General features: G+C 47.0%; 1 protein-coding gene across 1 annotated transcript; it reads right to left on the bottom strand.

Moving 5' to 3' along the window:
- Positions 1–244: 244 nt before the first annotated feature.
- LOC119185391 (uncharacterized) lies at positions 245–18,074 on the bottom strand. Its single transcript, XM_037434431.2, has 3 exons — positions 16,282–18,074; positions 5,326–5,658; positions 245–3,391 (listed from the first exon to the last, which is right to left on the bottom strand). The coding sequence occupies exons 1-3, from the start codon at positions 16,719–16,721 to the stop codon at positions 3,136–3,138; spliced, it is 1,029 nt and encodes a 342-aa protein (XP_037290328.2). The 5' UTR covers positions 16,722–18,074; the 3' UTR covers positions 245–3,135.
- Between the last annotated feature and the right edge of the window lie 912 nt (positions 18,075–18,986).

Here is an 18,986-nt window from a genome sequence, read left to right on the forward strand (position 1 = left end):
GGCTAGTTGGTATGGCATGACGATAGTTATAGCGCGAGAACAAAACGACGACACAGAGACAAGAAGGACAGCGCTCGTGTCTTTCGTGCCCTTCTTGTCTCTATCGTCGTTTTGTTTTTGCGCTATAACTATCATCGTCCCGACGGGAGCCGTATCGCTACGACCTAGAATAAAAAAAGAAGGAAAGTCAGACACGCACACGTGGCTTCGCCTGTCCCCATTTTCTGTATAAGGCAAGAGCTCCTGCATTTTGAAAATTTATTTTATTAATATCTAACAGTCAGGTACACTGTAAATCATAATCACCTTTTTATTGTTATAATAAGCTAGGCAGTCTCGGACAATATCACACCAATATCGCTGCCACGTACGATGCTCCTTGGTCCCAGTTTTTTTTTTGTTAGTAGCCGTTGGACAAAAACTGCCTGCCGTCATATACATATTCAGAATGGAAACAGAAACACGCGTGATGTATGAGTTGTTTAAAATTATTTATTGCGTGTAATCGCCGTCGGAAAGAGACGTTTGACACAGCTCCAATCATTGAAGGTACCGCGCGTAATGTTTTTCCAGCAGAACATGTACGTAACGCCGCCTTCGACGCATCTCGACAGGCCATTAGACCTTGACCTCCATTTCCTCTTCTAGTATACTAGAAGTATACTACTAGTATACTAGAAAAATGACGTACAATTTAAGAACACAGTAGTAATTAATTTCGCTATTGATTACAATCAATGGCGAAATTAATGACTACTGAGTTCTTAAATAGTACGTCATTTTTCTAAACTTAATGTTTCACTTTAAGCACAGGAAGGTTTCTGAAAGTATCCTTCTACACTGCTGATTAACATGCGAGTGTTTTTTCTGGTGACCCTTCTGGTATAAGCGCGAGATTGCCGTCACCTGGAAACTTATTGCCTGGCGTTTCACTGGGCGCAATCATTAAGCGGCCGTGTTCCGTCCTGTTTTCGTAGTGTGCGTGATATCGCGTTAGGTAGCGTCATGCGAGAGCAGTGTGGGTGGCGCTGCCCATAGAGTTTCTCAAAATTAACGAGATGGCACTCTGGCGCTGCGATCGTTCAGCGACCATGGGAATGATGGGTAGTACACACATTTGCCTACTCTTCGTACTCGCGGGTGGCGAATCGTACTTGCGGCTTCGTTTATTGCTGTGTTTCGGTTTTGTTTTGAAAGAAAGATTGAACCCTTCTGAACCTTGTGAACCGATTTGGAGAGTAAGTCTAAAAAAATAAAATGGTGAAGCGCAACCGCTGAACATTTGCTAATACTTGTTTCGTAAGAAAACAACTTCAAGCCACACAAACACACACGGGGCCAAAAGCAGGTCAGAAGTACGAAGTTTAGACAAATGTGTGTACTGCCCATCATTCCCATGCTCGTTGAAGCGCCGTGCGTTGCAGCTCCCATAGACACTAGCGCCAGGGTTCCCTCTAGTAAGTATTGTGGGAAACTCTATGGCACTGCCGATCCATGCTGAGCGCTGCGCGGCATTGCGCCGCCAACGTAGCGAGATTGAATGCCCACGTTCCGACGGGATACACTGGACTGTAGTACACCATATTGAACTGGAGCAACGCCCAATCCACATAGTTTGGTCGTGGACAGTCTGTTTGCTATATATCTGAGCCCGGTCTTTAAGGTATACCAGTGGCGGGTGAGTATACTGCGCTCTTGAAGAGAGCGCGTGATTGTGCACCTTAGATCGCTAGCCCGGGCATTCGTTCATTCATTCATTCATTCATTCATTCAATCACATGAGGGCCACCGACAAGAGTCGCTTACATGATACGAAATAACATTGCAGTGGAACGTGCATCCTGCGGCTGTACTTTCGACGACCCAGTGCGCAAACCACACGATGTATCTTTGGCTTATCACGCATATGACATGAGTGAGTTGTTAATTTCTGCAGCCCTAGTTATGCAGCTTTGTCGCGGGTCATAGTGCTGCACAGGCTATATGTGAGTGAGTGAGATTGTCCTACTGAAAGTCTTTCTTATACTGCTCGGGAGGTCCACCGCAGTGCGAAAAAAAAAATATATCCATTCGCTTTTGACCAAGGCATCACGTATATGTGTATACGTGATACGTATATGTGTATACGTATATGTGTTGGCAGATGACTGGACATTCATGTTTTGTACCATTTGGCCGCAGTTTGGAAGCGCTTTTGTATCAAATGTGACGAAACCACAAGGCTCATGCTGCAGAAAGTAACAATGGGGTTTTTCGTGTGCCGTAACCATGACAATGTTCTGAGGCACGTTGCGGTGAAGCACCGTGGACTTATATATTTTTAAACTATTAAGTCTAAGGTCACGGTAGTCTTGCCAGAAAGCGGAGCTGTTTTTTGTGCGGCCAAGTTAGTGTCCATGTGGCGAAGCTGAAGGTATGTATACAGTTGGTGCTTGACCACGGCCGGTAATTTAATGTGTCGAGCGACCGTTATTCGGCGACATCGGCCCGGTGACTGCCATCACGCCTTCGAACGCTCCGAAGCTATTGCCAATGGCCAGACTCTGTGCAAATGCTCCATGCGATATTCGTCTCGCCAGGGTCATCGCCCTGTATGCAGGCGTACGAACGTCTGCAGCACTGAATTGCATAGCTAAGCTTTGTCCCGTTACAGGACGACGCCTAGTCGATGTCTAACAAAGCTACTCTGCTGAAAACGGCATCGCCTGAATAACGCTAGTTGAGCGGCGTCGCTCATGAAAAAAAAAAAACATAATTATTGTCGTTTAACAAAATATATACGTTGCGGTGTTAATTGTCGATACGTTACTGCGCCCGTCTTGGCATGCATGCCTCTGTTTTGTTTTCGTCAAATGTAGCGCTTAAATATTTCGAGTAAGATCACTGTCATGAGTTCTTGAAAATGACGTTCGAAAGGTGTGATCGCGAGAGCTCTCTGACAATAAGCTTTAGCGCAACAGTTTTCTGCATCTGCACAAGTCATCACCTATAGAGTCACGCGGTCTAGTTCAATCCGTTGGTGTTTCTGCGTTGTGAGGTGTTCGAAGGACGACCGCGACGCAGCCTGTCACAGCGCGCACCTATATGCGCCCGCGCACTGCATGTAGTGCCGCGCACTTTTAGAGCTCGACGCCATCAGCCCTGGAAAGCAGCCATCATGACGAATAGTCCGAACACGAAGTAGAAGATGAAGTAGACGCCCTTGCGCGGCAGACAGCGCGAGGTGAGCACGTCCGAGGTCCAGTTGAGGCGCGTGGATCCTCTGGGCTCGCCGTGCATGTCCACCACGACGTACTCGTTGGAGAGAAAGCCCAGAGGCAGCGAGCAGTTCGTCGCGTTCACGCACGAGTACGTCTCCGCACTGTAGCTCCTGGATACGTCGAACACCGTCCTGCGTGGTATGCATACGCACGTTGATACATTATGGCACATTTCGGCGATGAATGTCAACAATTACTGGTGATAAGGACGAGAAGCATGTGAATATAGTCGACATCGGGGGGTCTTCCACAAATTAGGTAGTTGAGTAAAACGTTAATTTAAATATTTATCGAGCGTACTACATTTGCAACACTGAAAATTGTTAGTGATGACGGAAAACTTACACGGCCCAGTTTTAACCGTATTGCATTACGTGTAAGGCCAATCCGTTCCATCGAACATTTTGGGGGCAAAGTCTTAAGCTAATTTTAGAGTCTTGTGATGTATGCTTACTGAGTGCATGAATGAAAAAAATGCAATAAATCAAGGGATCATTGCTTCGTTAAACAAAACCCAATAAAAGCTACAGACAATAAAGCTATGAAAGGCACAGGGTACTGTAGGTTTTATGTGTACTTGAGTAACACTTACAAAAATAGAACGTAATTAATGCGAACGAAGAAGGAACATTTCCGTCGGCACCTCTACACTACGCTACTATACTACAGATAGAGCCTACAAATAACGCACTCATACCTTTCGTATTCATTGTGTGCATAGGTTTCGTTAGATTGTGTATACTGAGTATACACTTCATCACACACCTTCAGCTGTTTGGATACGCATACACAATATACTGCACCGGTTCAACATGTTAACAGCTATAGGTGAACCTGAGTTCGATATAAATTTTTTATCTACTCCATCGCAAACTTTTATTGGCTGGGACGACTGCATGGTTCCATGCCTGTGCATCACATGCTGCCTGCCATATACAGCATCAGCATACTCGACACGCCACAATAATGGAGATGAGTAGGCAATGTACCCAAGCCATAAAACCATCTTCCTCCCACGGCGGCACATGCTACTTCATTACTGGGATTATCATGACCGTGTTACTGGGATTATCATGACCTCAACTCAATAAGGGCATGCACACGCGCTACCCGCACAGCCGCAACGCACGTGCCGAGACCCCCTGCCGCACCCATGCAGATGGTGAAAGAGCGTCGCCGATTCGCTCATCTGCTCCCCGCTGTGCTGCGGTAGGGGTCCCGGCACGTGCGTTGCGGCTGTGCGGGTAGCGCGTGTGCAGGCCCCAAGCGGTGTCCCTGGAGCTGTGCATGCGGATTTATGCCAGCTCTGTCATCGTGGTCCTGCGCTGTCGGGAGGCATGAGTGGGAAATGTTAAAACGATTAGCTTTCTCGGAGGATTTCACTCATGTTCCTGAACGCCGCAGTTAAAATGCTTAGATATCCCCAATCATTATTTTTGTTATGAGTGGAATTGAACCATCTCCACACAGCTTTCCGAAGTGCAGCCTTCCGATGTCTTAGCGCTGTCTCAAAACCCGGCGCGGTAAGGCATCATCAATCTCGGAGGCTACGCGTTGACTTTTTTAACGGCACCGTTAGATGGCGCAACGTGTTTGGTGGGAAGCGGAAAAGAGGAGCCTGGTTACCGTTCGCATGCTTCATACATGACGCGTGTTCGTGGTGACTCTTGAGGGGTGTGTTACTGCATTACCTCTATGAAAATACATTAATGTCGACACTCGTGCTCAGATGGTTTCTGCCGTAATTATATTTTCGCAACAGTCACACAGGGCGGCCTTGGTTGCAGTGCATGGTGCGCTGCCTGTATATTAGCGCTGCTAGCATGCTTCTCTGCTTCGGAGAAAAAAAATATATATTGATATAATTCCAGGAGAGCAGAAATGTAGGCATAACGTTGCAGACCGTCACGTGTAGGTATACCTCGCATGCGCCCTCGGTGTTCTGTCGAGTAGAGATATCTCACACTCGAACTGCATAGGCGCCAAATTCAAACCCTTGTGCGCACGGATCAAGTTTCCATGTGCGCGTGATGCAAGAACGTTTTGTTCTTTAAGTTCTGCTTACCTGTCGAGGTAGAAGTCAGCGACGATCGTGTTCGGCGTGACGTAAAGTGGCGGGTTGCTGGCGAAGAAGACGTAGTAGAAGTCCGACGCCGCTACGGCGTAGCTGATGTTGTGCCGGTGGTCCCGACGATCGTGGGGCGTGCCGCAGCTGTAAGTCCAGCGTAGGGGCACGTGGAAGAGCGCGTTGTTGCAGACGCTGATGCCGAGCGTCTCGTTGAGCATCAGCCCTTCGCTGCTCGATATGGTGGACGACTGGTCGTCCGACTCCGGAGATGACTCGTCCTCGCCGGGTTCGTCCGAATCTGCTTTCTCGTCCGACTCGTCCAAGCCGCGCCTGCACACGGACGTCGAGACATCGTCTGTTTCATCGACAAGGCCTAAGCACACGCGCTGCGATGAATACGCATGGTCAGGCCTTTTGTCCACGTCACTGGGTCGTGACGTGGACGAATGAAGCTCACTGCGAGTCGAATAATAAATTGTTTATTTGGGCGAACCTGTGCCCAGTAAACGGAAAGTCGGATTACAGTAGCAGTCTTGGACTGTTAGCGGTGAACGGAGCGTCGGCCGTCGATCAACTACTGACAAGCGGCGTAGTGCGTCGGCATTTATACTCTTGCCATCCTGCATTTCCGACGGAGGCGGAAATGTTGTAGGCCCATGTGCTCAGATTTGGGTGCACGTTAAAGAACCCCAGGTGGCCGAAATTTCCGGAGCCCTCCACTACGGCGTCTCTCATAATCATGTGGTGGTTTTGGGACGTTAAACCCCACATATAATAATAATACTCTTGCCATCGAATGCTCTAGCGTTATCGCTGGCGGTGACGTAGGTTCCGGAATGATCTGTACAGTTCGCAGAGTGGGCGTGACCTTATCGAAATGATCTACTACAGTCCTGAAGCTTCTCGAAAACTGCAGACGCGGTTTCTGCTGAGAATTGTGTAGTGTATTGGGGTGATAACAAAACTTAATAAATGGAACGTGGCAATATTGTGGTCAAGAAAACCAAAGATCCAAGCGCTGCGCAAAGCCTTTCGTGCGTAAATTGTGATGACGAAAAACAGCGGCACTGGGGCTCGGCTAGTGCAAGGACGAAGGGTAAGCATATTAGAAGAATTTACCCGAATACCGACCGAGCTGTTGTCGCTGTGTGGCTCGTTACAATAGTGTAGTCTACGAAAACGGAAAGCTCAAGCAAGAAGCGACGTGTCCTCGTTCGGTCGTTTTCAGTGATGTCGTTGTCGTCTCGCCTTTTTATAAGTACAGAAACAAAGAAATATTGTGAGCCCCTGCTTCATGACTGGCCTCCTAATGAAAGTTATTAATTGTGCGCTCGGTTCATGTATACAGACGTTCGCGGTGCGCCTGCGTTCGATGCGTGTTGAAACCAGGTTTCTCTGTCGGTGTTTTAAGGAATAACAATTATAAAAAACGGAGCAAACCTGTGAAACACTCCGTCTCGTACAAATATTACATTGGTGCCGATGCGATATGAGGAGTTACCTCGCTGCATGAACCATCGTTTGAAGAGAGTAGCCGAGCATATGCACACGGTAGTGTGACATTGGAGAATACTTGCCGTTGTAGCAGTAGCAGAAAACTTGTTTACGAATTCGCAGAGGACGGAGCCTCAGGAACACTTTTACTGCTGCAATCCGGCTCACACAGTCGCTGGTCGTCTAAGGCTGTGCTGTGAAGATTTGACTTCCCACTGAGAGGAGATTCCGGGCTGGCTGGGTGGTTTGGTGCATTTCCACGTGAAGCATAAAGCTTTTGCTTGACCCCGGCTTGGCACAACTGGTCGATAGGCTGTTTAAAGTAACTTTGTTCTTGATAGTGAAAAAAAAATTAACTTTACAATTTAAGAAGCACTAACTTGCCCCTTGCCGAGCAGCCATGTTTGGACATCTGTAAGAACACGATCTTGCTTTTTGTAGAAGGACTCCCGAAGTAGCGAGTCGATTTCAGCAGTATACTCTCAAACTGGCTCGACAACATTCGAGAGTTTTCGCAACCGTCCACTAAGAGCGTCGCCAGTGATCACGCTGCACATGCATGTTTCCCGTGCAAGAAAGACGAGTACAGCGCTTGTGCTCGTCTTTTCTTCCTGTGTATCCGTCCTGTTTTGTTCTTTTCTCTTTTTTTTTGCACTGCTTATTATCATATATCTACACCAACGAGTCCAGCTATCTACACTTAAGCTTTCTAACATTCGGAGTAACCTATAATTTGACCTCGATAGACAGCGCTGTGTAACTGCCACGCGACGCCATGCCCAGCGGACGTAGCCGATTGAGGAGTATACGAAGACGTGGCACGCCGCCAAACAAGCGAGCAGGAAGAGCGTCGACGACTGGCATATCAAACGAAACAGGTCTGAGGGAAATCAGTCGCGTGTTATTACGCTTTTGGTACATCGTCGTGCATCCGAGCGAAGGAGTACGAGTGGCGCCTGGGCGAACATATTTAGACGTTTTATGCTTTCGCGTACAGATTGTCGACGGTCCGTGGCACTGGAGCGGAAAGGAGGCGTGTGCGTGTCTACGTCTAATTAAAAAAAAACTAATAGAATACCAACTCTGCTGCGCGTACGGGTCGCTGAAGATAATATTAACCTAATGTCCTTACTCTACTTTCTGAAAATTATGTGAAACCCTGTGCCAATGGGAGATATCAGGCACAATTTTTCTATCCACTACATGTATAGTTTTTTCTTTCCCACTCGCTTCCCTTCCGTACTTGAGCTTTTCAGGAAGCTTAGAGCAAACGCTGGAACCTAAATAAGGACGGAAAGCCCGCTTGTGACAGCCTGGTTACCTGATGTAGAAGGCTGCTTTTATAAAGTCCATGATTTCTGCAGTGAAGTGAAATTGGACCCCTGCGCCTGCGAACACGCAGTGCAGTACAGAGAGCTAAAAAAAGAATGCCGTTTACTTCCGTAACCAGAACATTAAACACTTTTTCTTTTTTTTCAATCTCGCAAGGCAGAAAATGAAGTGCACTTTATCTGTTTAACAATGGCGTTCCCATTCAACTGGGACGTCGTTTCCGGATTATTGCACATTGATGCCTTGAGAGCCCCTTGCAATATTATCAAAGACTATTATCTAATATACAAAAGAAGATAATCTCGTTAAATTTTCTGGAATAATAAGTTCTTTCTTCTGATTAATATCAATCGTGTCTCATAGTGTCTCCCCTAAAATTAACAGCATCTTTCATCACGTTCCTACGTCTTATTTTTCGTTCGCAATCACTGTATAGACGCTTTTTCGTATCTGGTTTCTTCTATCAAAACTAGATGGCGCTACAGCACCGTGGCCTACCCCCTGTCGTGGCCTCTGGAAGTGCTAGAGTGTACTAAACTCGACGTCAACTTATCTTGACAGTGGAGCGGTGGCTACGCAGGCGGGACTTCCGCGCATTAGTTTAGCGCTCTATAGCGTGATAGCGTAATAGTTAAGGGAATAGCGTTACCGTGACGAAAACGTTCGTTGCGAACAACGTTTACGTGCCCAAGCTGGGCCGGTGGCATCGCCTATCTAAACTAAAGAGAGTGGAAAGAAAAAAAAAACAGATTATTGCATGTATCTCCGCGCCCAACAATATTGCTTCTTTATTTAGTAATAATAAAAGTACATAAATATGAACCACGCACCAAAGGTTCGAACTTTTATGCTGCAGATTTGTTTACACCGATCTTCTAGTTAGGCCTAGGGACGTTCGGAATGAAAAGCTATCTAAAAAATCTAGGCTAATAAGTTGTCCGTAATACTCGGTCGTCGAAGCTCTCAAGGCAAGCGAAGCTGTTTCGCACAGTCGTTATAGCTACAAAAGAAGTCTGTAGATCCCCACCAACACTAAATTCAATTCGCAGCGGGCGTCCGAAACCGCTGCCATGTTTTACGTACACTACGTAGACTACGCAAACACGGTAACGCTAAGTATGAGAAGCAGTGTGCGGGAGGTTACTTACACGTTACAGGTGTTTTAGTGTACAGAGCATGTGCATCTCGATTCCGCTATGCCACTAAACAGTAACTGTCGAGTGTTGTTCGGCAAGTAGTACGACAGCTTGCGGCTGATTTCTGTTTTGCTAGCGCGCATCGTAACCACGTTAAGGAACTTCTATACAGGAAAAATATGAATCGGAGAAATATCGTGCAAGCTCTGACACTGTATACGAAGGAAGGTGTTTGACGCACAACGAATAGAATTGTTTACTCCGACGTTTCGGCCGTGGGACCGGGCTTCGTCTGGAATATATACAGAGCATAAAAAAATCGCGCACTTATGTATATATGCCAATGATCCAGGGCCCCCAAACACGTGTCCTAGTATAATTAACAAGGCTCTTATGTGTCAGCACAAAAACGTCCTTCAGTAATAAAAATCACAGTGTTGTGTGATATCACTCTGTGTATAGTCATTGGCAACTCATGCGGCTTAACAGGATATACGTGCACACAATCCGACAATACGAATGACATAAGTGTTTCGCTACAGAGACAGTACTGATAGTTGGTTCGTGAAAATTACACGTTCAAAAAGAAAAGTAAGAAAAATGTGTACAATCATTGCTTTTTCATTTCTACAATCTTAGCAGAGCGCACTCGCAGAAGAAAAGTTCCGCTATCACGATACTCGGCTGCGATAAAGAAGCAGGCTAGCGTACACTTTTTGTTTCCGTTGAGCACGACAACTTACGTGGAAGGAAGACACGTCTATGTGCCTGCATCCTCACTGATAACATCTGCTAAAGTATTAAACTTCAATATCAGGTACGATTCCCGGAGTTCGCGATAGCGATATAAGCCGAAACCAGATTCAAGAATCGTTGCTTTCATTTGATAAAAAAAAAAGTGGTCTGGCAGGCGAACGTGTCGTGATAGCGGTACATGGAAAATATTCACGTGTGATTTGTGGTTTTTGAAGCGTGTTCTGAAGGGAGTCCTTCTGTTTGACCAACATATTGTTTTGTTTTTGAACAGACACTGCATTCCGACATGTACACATCATTGTAAGTGTCGCAGTAAAACCTGCCACGAATCGTTGTACTCTGAAGTCCGAAGACGTACTTGCGGCGTCCTGTGTGGCTTGCATGTGCACATACACTTTGCACCGTGGTTTGTTGCAAGGTGCGCAGTCACTCTCTTTACAGGCACCAATTTTAGATGACGTTAACATGCCGTTAAGGTTCTTTGACCGTTGGTAAACAACTCGAGGTGGCCCAGGAATTTTTTTTTTAAGATGACTACTTTGTGTTAAGATGCTGTGGCGCCGTTTAATATAGCAGATATCTTTGGAGCTGATGATGAAAGTGTTAGAACAAGATTGCTTGGACAGAGCTATGATTCCCTTCACTGCCTATCAGAATAGTCGGCTTGAGCCATGACATTGTCAATATAGTTTTCCGGGTATTTTTTAACTATAGCTAACTAGTCAGCTTGTTGTAATATTCAATGAAGTCTGTACGATTAGAGAACAATCGTTTGGAACGGTGAACCTGACCACAGTGAATTTCAGTTTTGCATCGTCTGGGTGGCCGCTCTGAATATACAGAAGTTGATGTCGGTCAGTGGGCTTGCAGAACAGCTTTGTGGCAAGTTGTTCTTCCGCAAGAGTGACTGTTACATCGAACAAATTCACAGAACTGCGCGAAAATTGGTGCGAGAACTTAATAAACAAATGGAAATTATTAAACCTCAAATGTAACCAAGCAGACTTACTTTGCCATGCGCCCAGACATGAAAAATATCATGAAGCGCCTGTAGTAGAGAGATTGAAGCGGGGTTTCACTGACAAATTCGCCTTCCAGAATTCCCATGAAAATATTAGCGTAGTTAGGGCCTACTTTCGCTCCCATTGAGATGCCGTTAGCTGATACGTAGTGACGTCTGGTATATTCAAAGTTGTTTGATTTGAGGATAAGTTTCAAAAGAGTACCAAGTGCTTTTATATCAATAGATTTATTAAAAGGAAAACTTTCATATGCCTTTATTACTGCAGAAATACCATTTTTGTGCGGTATTTTGATGTATAGCGATGCTATACATCAAAATACCACACAGCGTTACTAAGTTCAGCGTTACTAACATTGAACCAGATGAAACATGACGATCTGCAATTTCTTGAAAGAAATGATTGGTGTCTCTAAAGAATGACGTAAATGTAGCTGAAATTTATCTTGCTAATGAGGAAGTCAACCTAATGGGATAAGTTTTCGGTAACGGTGCCAATTGCAGAAGTGATGGGGCAGCCGAGATTATTCTACTTGCGAATTTTAACGAGCATGTAAAATCTTCCCGCTACGGGACTTGAGTGGTATCACAGAGCCTTTTGGTCTAATTTACCACGTTCTAGTAGAGCTTAGAATAAAAATCGCTCGATCGGACGGCGAAGCCTTGTAATAGGTGGCGTCTGAAAGTTGCCTGTGAAATTAAACCTCGTGTGAGACGTTATTGCGATCCTAAATATAAAAAAGCCACACTATTCAAGTCCGAGGGTCCATTTCTGCAAAATCGCGTAACTATAGGTACATGCTAACTGTAGCGGCATTTTTGTTGCTTTTGCTGCACGTTTCGCGCGACTCGGGGCGTCCGTATTGGCGGCTGTTCGCCAAGTGCTCGCGAAGACAGATTGTGCACGCGCTGACAATGGCAGGATATGACGTAGCAGCCATGCAGTGGCACGAACCTCGCGCTTAAGTCTCGGCTCTTCTTTCGTGACAGGTCGCTACTGGCGAACGATATACTTCCCGTTCTTGTTCTTGAGCAGCTATACCCAGATCAACGAGCTTGAATCGCTTTCACATTTCGCTGTTTCATAGAGTGCAACCAAGTTGTGATGCCACGCGTGTGCTTTATGCACTTCGGCTCACTTCAGCCACGTTTTAATATATATATATATATATATATATATATATATATATATATATATATATATATATATATATATATATATATATATATATATATATATATATATATATATATATATATATATATATATATATATATATATATATATATATATATGCCTTTAAGGAAGGCCCTAATTTTTTAGAAAAAGAAACAAGCAGCGCGCGTCATAACGCTCGCATAATCCTATCGTAGTTCTGGGACGTAAAAGCCCAGATGTTAATATTATTATTATTAAGCTGCCACTCGACGGCGCAGCTATAGAAACACGAGCTATGTTTTTTTCTCTGAGCAACGTTATCAAGCGTATACAGCCTTAGTGCCTCACCAAGTCATCAACCTTCGCCCTGGGTCACGGCGTAATGACGTCTTTGTACACCTTAGGAACGATTAGACACACGTGGCCATGTGATCTGGAAAAACAACATTAGTATGCGGAGGCGCGTCGACTTAATTTAGCCTCCCGGAACGAGGCACGTTCAGTAAAGGTCGGCTCCGTATTATTTCTTTTCATTCGGCCTGCAGCTACATGGGAGTGCGCGAGTGTCGCCCGCGTAAATGCCACGGACCCAGCAGAGGAATAGTCTTCAGGCATTCTCGTTATTGACTCGTGGTTGTCCTGCGAAAGCGATTGCTAGCAGTGTATTGTCTATTTTCTTACTAAGGAAACACTCGCTTTCTGTGTTGCTTCAATCAACCTCCACCTTTTTCCTTTCCGAGAACAATGTTCTCCGCGAAAGCAGATATTTAACGGAGCATGAGGACGATATTCAAGGAAGAGAAATTTCTTCGGGATGTCGTCCGTCATTTTCAAAGACCGTGGATCGCTTTACAGCCTTCGTTTGTTTTGAACTCATAATAACAAAGCCTAAAATCTCAGCTTTGATCTGAAAACATTCGTTCGACGGCGCCCAACTATAACTTCAACTTTGCGGTGGTGTTATAGCACACCCTGTGAAGCCGTTTTCGCGCCCGTGCATCGTGGTTAGCGTAGTTAGCGTAATCGCCGCCGAACAAGCACTGGCGCTGTGCTCGTGGGTGGCGCTACCTGGAGGGCTTGCGCGGGTTCATGAGGGGAAGAGCTTTTTGGGACTTGGCATTGCTGTTTTATGGTAGGCTACTATCGTATCCGTGGGGATGAATCCGCGGCTTGTCCCCCATGGTGAGTGGAGCGGCGACGACACCGCATTCGGGCCGCATTGTGTGTGTGTGTGTGCGTGTGTGTGTGTGTGTGTTACATTAAAATGTTTCAGTTTGTCCGCACACTTTATAATATTACAGAAATACCGGATTTATTTCACCGTGTTTTTGGGACGGGTGTTGTAGCAAAGTCTCAGCTTACCGTTTACGTTTGCGCATACCACTAAATAATGGTGACAACAACGTCAAATGATATTTACGTATAAATGTCGATTAGCACTGCAGAAAAGTCGTAATAGAGGCTTTTAGGCTTTACGGTACTCCGGTATACGCAAAGACGTGACGTCGATGCGCCACGTCTGCACTCTCTAGTAAACTTTTTCTGAAATAAAAGTTTTTTACCACCACCACCACCACCGCCGCCATCCTGTCTTTGATGGTCTTTAGTTCTCTCACGTTTACTGTTTTGGTATTCAAAGTAATTCTAGCCTCGATAATGCGACTAACAGCGAGACCGTGATTGGCGCTCGCACTTCACCTTATTTTGACTTGGCGGCTGGGTCTGTAAAGCAAGTAGCCACGAACGAAGGTGAATTCTCAAGACATGGCCGAAGACGTAAAACGTATATGGCTAGTAGCTCACGCTCCGTAAAGGTGTGCGCATTAGTGGTTTCCATCGGGTATTCCGGCAACACGGTAACGTGAAAAGTATGCGGATAAGCTACAAACCTCTTTATGTGTCCGCAGAACGTTTTAAAAAGGAAGTCAGGTAGCACGGAGCGCACACAGCCAAAGTTCAGTGCTCAGGCGGGCAATCGAGATCGAAAATGAATCGAAAAGTGACCGCACATGTGCAAGGTCACTATTTTTTTCGTTCTGCGCACAAAGTAACATTAATATTATCTGGATTTTTACGCCTCAAAACCACCACATGATTATGAGAGTCGCCGTAGAGGAGGGCTCCGGAGAGTTTGACCACCTGGTGTTCTTTAACGTGCGCTGAAATAGCACAGTGTAGAGGCCACAACCATTTCGTCTTCATTTAAATACGACCGCCGCGGTCGGGATCCAACCCGCAACCTGCGGTTCAGCAACGGAGCATCACAACCGCTAAGCCACAGCGGCAACTGCACAATGGAAGTATATTAATTTTGAGAATGCAAAACCAACCAGCTCAAGTAGCCACCCCGCTGTTAAAAAACTCTGTTATCATTATATTTGGCCTTTTGTTATATTTACTGTAGCTATTTGTAAGATATGTTTCCGTGTCTTTTTCATGCAGCTTAGCGAAGGTGGCATCTTCGTAGCGGTGCTTTTAGGCGAGGTGACATTGTAATAATGCGAGTCACTGACGAGGCTCCTATAACAAAGCTTTGTAAGATAATGAGCTTTTCATTGGTACGATTTATGACAAAATCGGAGACAGTCACAATTTCATGAATTCATTTTTTTAGCCGTGAAGGTCCCACGGTATTTAAGATATACAGGGTATTTTTTAACGTTCACGTAATTCGTAATTTGGAGGTGATTCGAGAAATTAATCACTGAATAAATGCCAATATAGAAAGTCATCGTGCCCTGAGCGCAAGATCCAGGGCACGATGAGGGTCAATAATAATTAACAAATTATTTAACTGGTTTTTGTTAATTAGACATTTAATACCGCTCTAGCCTAGGCAAAATATTTGCCTCGACATAGTTTGTGTGCGATGACGTGCGGAGGGTGACTGCTAAAGTATTTTTAAAAACACTTTATTTTTCTAAAGAACATCGGCAAAACACCCAAGGCAATGAAGAATAAATAATAAATATGATTAATAACTCAGCGGTAATCGTTAGTTTATTCCTCGACAGTCGTAGGAATAAACTAGATAGATAGATAGATAGATAGATAGATAGATAGATAGATAGATAGATAGATAGATAGATAGATAGATAGATAGATAGATAGACAGATGACAGATAGATAGATAGATAGATAGATAGATAGATAGATAGATAGATAGATAGATAGATAGACAGATAGATAGATAGATAGATAGATAGATAGATAGATAGATAGATAGATAGATAGATAGATAGATAGATAGATAGGCCCCGCCGCGGTGGTCTAGTGGCTAAGGTACTCGGCTGCTGACCCGCAGGGCGCGGGTTCGAATCCCGGCTGCGGCGGCTGCATTTCCGATGGAGGCGGAAATGTTGTAGGCCCGTGTGCTTAGATTTGGTTGCACGTTAAAGAACCCCAGGTGGTCTAAATTTCCGGAGCCCTCCACTACGGCGTCTCTCATAATCATATAGTGGTTTTGGGACGTTAAACCCCACAAATCAATCAATCTAGATAGATAGATAGATAGATAGATAGATAGATAGATAGATAGATAGATAGATAGATAGATAGATAGATAGATAGATAGATAGCAGGTGTCGTTTCGTCATGTACGCAACTCCTTAATGCGCTGGCACTCCAACACAGTGGCTGCGATGGTGTGAAGGCAGCATAACTACGTGACTATTAAGCTTCTTCAATGTAAGCTTCAATGTCAGTGCATGAATACCGATAACACCAGATGCGTTAAGAATACATCAGATTAAGTATACTATATACTGACAGCATTAACTGTCGCCTAGATAGAGGGAAAGAACGCTTGGCTGCTCTTTCGGGAGGAGAAAACTGGTGGTGGAAGGGGGACGGGAGGAGCGAAAGGGGGAAGTAAAACAGAGCACGGAGACCCGGACAGACATAGGTACAAAAGCAGGGCAAGAACGTTTGTAAACGGGTGGCCGCAGATTCGTTCAGTTCACGAAAGTCGGCAGAGCGAAACAGGCTTCGATCAGCACGAGTCTCGAAGTGTTTGGAGTGAGTTGCGGTATTTAGAAGGCGGTATGTTTACTCACCGCTTGGTTTCGAGTGCCGCGAGGCACTTTCCTAACGCTGCTGGGCCCCGGATGAGCGAGAAAGCGGCGCCAGAGAGTCTTGAGCACACGGACACGGTGAAGTTGGAGCCTGCGAGGAAGTAGAATCCCCAGTACTCGTACGTCTGCTTGGGCACCGACATGGTGAGCGACAGCTCCAGGGTCCTGCCCATGGGCGTCGTCACCGGGTCGTCCGAGTCGCGGAACAGGTGCGCGTCGAAGCTGTGGTTCATCACCAACTCCTGCTCCGAGCACCAGACGGTCGAGATGCGTTCTCGCACCGGTATCACGTCCGACACGGCCATCGCCACCAGAGTCTCCTTGTAGACGTTGAATCGCAACACGAACGGGTAAATGAACAGGACGGCTGCCGCCGCCACGAAGGCCAGCGCCAGGAACGGGTGGTGCGAGTACACGTGCATACTGCGGCACACATCGACGGCAGACTCGCCTAGCGTCCTGGTGCCGCGTGGTACCAACCACTGAGGTCTGGGCGAGAAATTCGGGATGCTACTTTACCATGTGCGTTGCCTTTTCCGAGTGGGCGTCTAGCTTGGCGCACTTGGGGAAACCATTGCGCCCTTCTAGTTGTCAGCGTAAAACGTCCATCGATGGTGGCGTTTCTTCCGTCGGTGCGCTGGGAAAGACTAGAATTCGTAAAATGCTAAGCGTTCTTCCCGCGTTTCCGTGTGGCGTGACTGCAGGTACCGATTCTGAGGCGCTGATGCTTGGAGAAACCTGGTGTGGCTTAGCGAACGATTCGGGGCTGTCTTTGTTCCGGCAATGTCCCGTTCGTTGCAGGGTTTCTCCGGGTCGATGGCCTTGCTAGCGCCACATGCGAAGAAAGTGCGGGCTTCCGCGGTTACCAAGCCTACGGCCTCCCATCCCGGTGGCTAGGGCCAACTGCAAGCTGCTTGCAAGCAGCTCACAAGCTATAGTGTTGCAATTGAGACAGCGCCTCCCCGAGCAGTTTTTGCTCGTCCTTGCGAAAAACCGAAAGTGTAGAAGCTTAAACCGCGTGCCGAACCAGACCCAAGGCCTGTGCACGTTTCCGAGTCGTGCTTCGTCAAGGAGGAGGAGGGAGAGACATACCCTCACACGCAGGTCCGGCCACAAATAGCACGCGCGCGCCGAGAGAGCGGCGTGGACCTCGCCGGGCGGGAAGTGAAAGTGGACGCTAGCGAGAGCCCTGGTGTGGTCGAAGTGCTTGGCGGACTCTGGGCTCGGGTCAGCTCGCGAAAACAAGCTCGGGCGCACACTTACGCCTTGTGCGCGTACGATGCTGCCTGATCGTCGCTGCGCTCTCTTTGCCGGGAGGCGTCTGCGCAGACGGACGCGACGCTCCGCTGCGGTGATTCGTCGCTGCGCTCAGCTGCTCGGTTGTTTCCTCGAAGCACGTGGTCGGGCGTTGTTGCGATGTGAGCTCACTCAGGTTGCCGACAGCGTCGAGGAGGCAGGCGGCCGTGTGACGCCACGACTACTTTGCTCGGCGCGATTCCAGCCTGGCTTCCTTCTCACAACGTTCGCGTGGAGCGAGAAATGTTTTCACCCACTCTCCGCGAAGGGCAACGAGCGGCGTCGCCGACAACTGTTTCGCCCGAGGCGCGACGCTCGCGGCATCCCCTGCTTCCTCGGCGCAACCCCCGCTCTTACGCAAGCCCTTATCTGTCAGCGGAGCTGCCCCAGCTACTTTTGCGGTCGTGTTTTCATTCTGGCGTCGCCGCGCGGCGATTTCTCCACTTAGCGCTGACTCTGCTTCGGCCGTGTCGTCCGATAGGGCGAGCTATCACCACCCTCTCGGTAAATGAAGCCTCTTCTTGGCCGCCCCTCGCAGCGGGCGACCTCGACTTGGGCCCCGCCGGACGACCGAGTAGCCAGCCGGCTTGTGTGCTTTATCTGTGCGTCAAGCTGAGACCCCCGTTGGCGTTCAAACTGTGGGTGCACATCGAGGAAAACCTAAAGATGCAATGTGCCAACCTCGGATGTAGCACTTATCTATACAGAAACAGCAGTGACTTCACTACGCGTTCTAAAAGGACGCATCCATGTTGACAACGATATTGTTTTATGGCATACGCGCGTGCCTTCGCCTACTGTAACGACCATCTTTTTACCGCTGGCATTCGCTAGTGCTGCAGTCAACGCGGTCGGCTTGCAGAGACACTTAGCCCGTGCACCTCGCAACACTGAGCGAAAAAAAAAACACACAAAAACAACCATTTAGCTTCATAGCCTCATAGCATTTCGAGAGTTACTTCTGCGTCAGTTGATGAAGCTCGACCTTGATCCCATCAAACGCCTAAGTACCGTCGCTTGGTTTCACCGCGGCTGTGACACACATCGGTGGCGCGACATACAGAGGGCGCTCGCATCCCAAGAATGACTACTGTCGGGGCTGCGGGAGAAATAACCCTGCGAGGGTGAGACGATAACGCGTGCCATTGTTCGGAAAACTTAAAGGCCAGGTATCAGCAAATTGGGAAAGTTAGCTTGCCCATATTCGGGTAGATGATTTGAAAACCCGCATAACTTACCCAAAGCGATAGCCGTTCGCTTGCTTGGACAAGCAGAGCTTCGTGATCATAATAATCATCTGAAGCGAGAGCGAAATGTTCTCTGCTTGTGAAAAGGGCTGTTTGTAATCGGCGAGTGACCTATGCTCACGTTTTCTAGTTTTCAGGTTTCAC

Source organism: Rhipicephalus microplus, chromosome 1 (genome assembly GCF_043290135.1).
Source record: "Rhipicephalus microplus isolate Deutch F79 chromosome 1, USDA_Rmic, whole genome shotgun sequence".
Lineage (NCBI taxonomy): Eukaryota > Metazoa > Arthropoda > Arachnida > Ixodida > Ixodidae > Rhipicephalus > Rhipicephalus microplus.

What these genes read in the sequence shown, in the direction of transcription:
- LOC119185391 (XM_037434431.2), bottom strand. Translation starts at nt 16,721, where the DNA reads ATGCACGTGTACTCGCACCACCCGTTCCTGGCGCTGGCCTTCGTGGCG. An exon ending in GCGGCACTCGAAACCAAGCG is followed by an intron (nt 5,659 to 16,281) that starts GTGAGTAAACAT and finishes GTCCGTGTGCAG; the next exon opens with GCGCGGCTTGGACGAGTCGG. An exon ending in GCTGACTTCTACCTCGACAG is followed by an intron (nt 3,392 to 5,325) that starts GTAAGCAGAACT and finishes CATACCACGCAG; the next exon opens with GACGGTGTTCGACGTATCCA.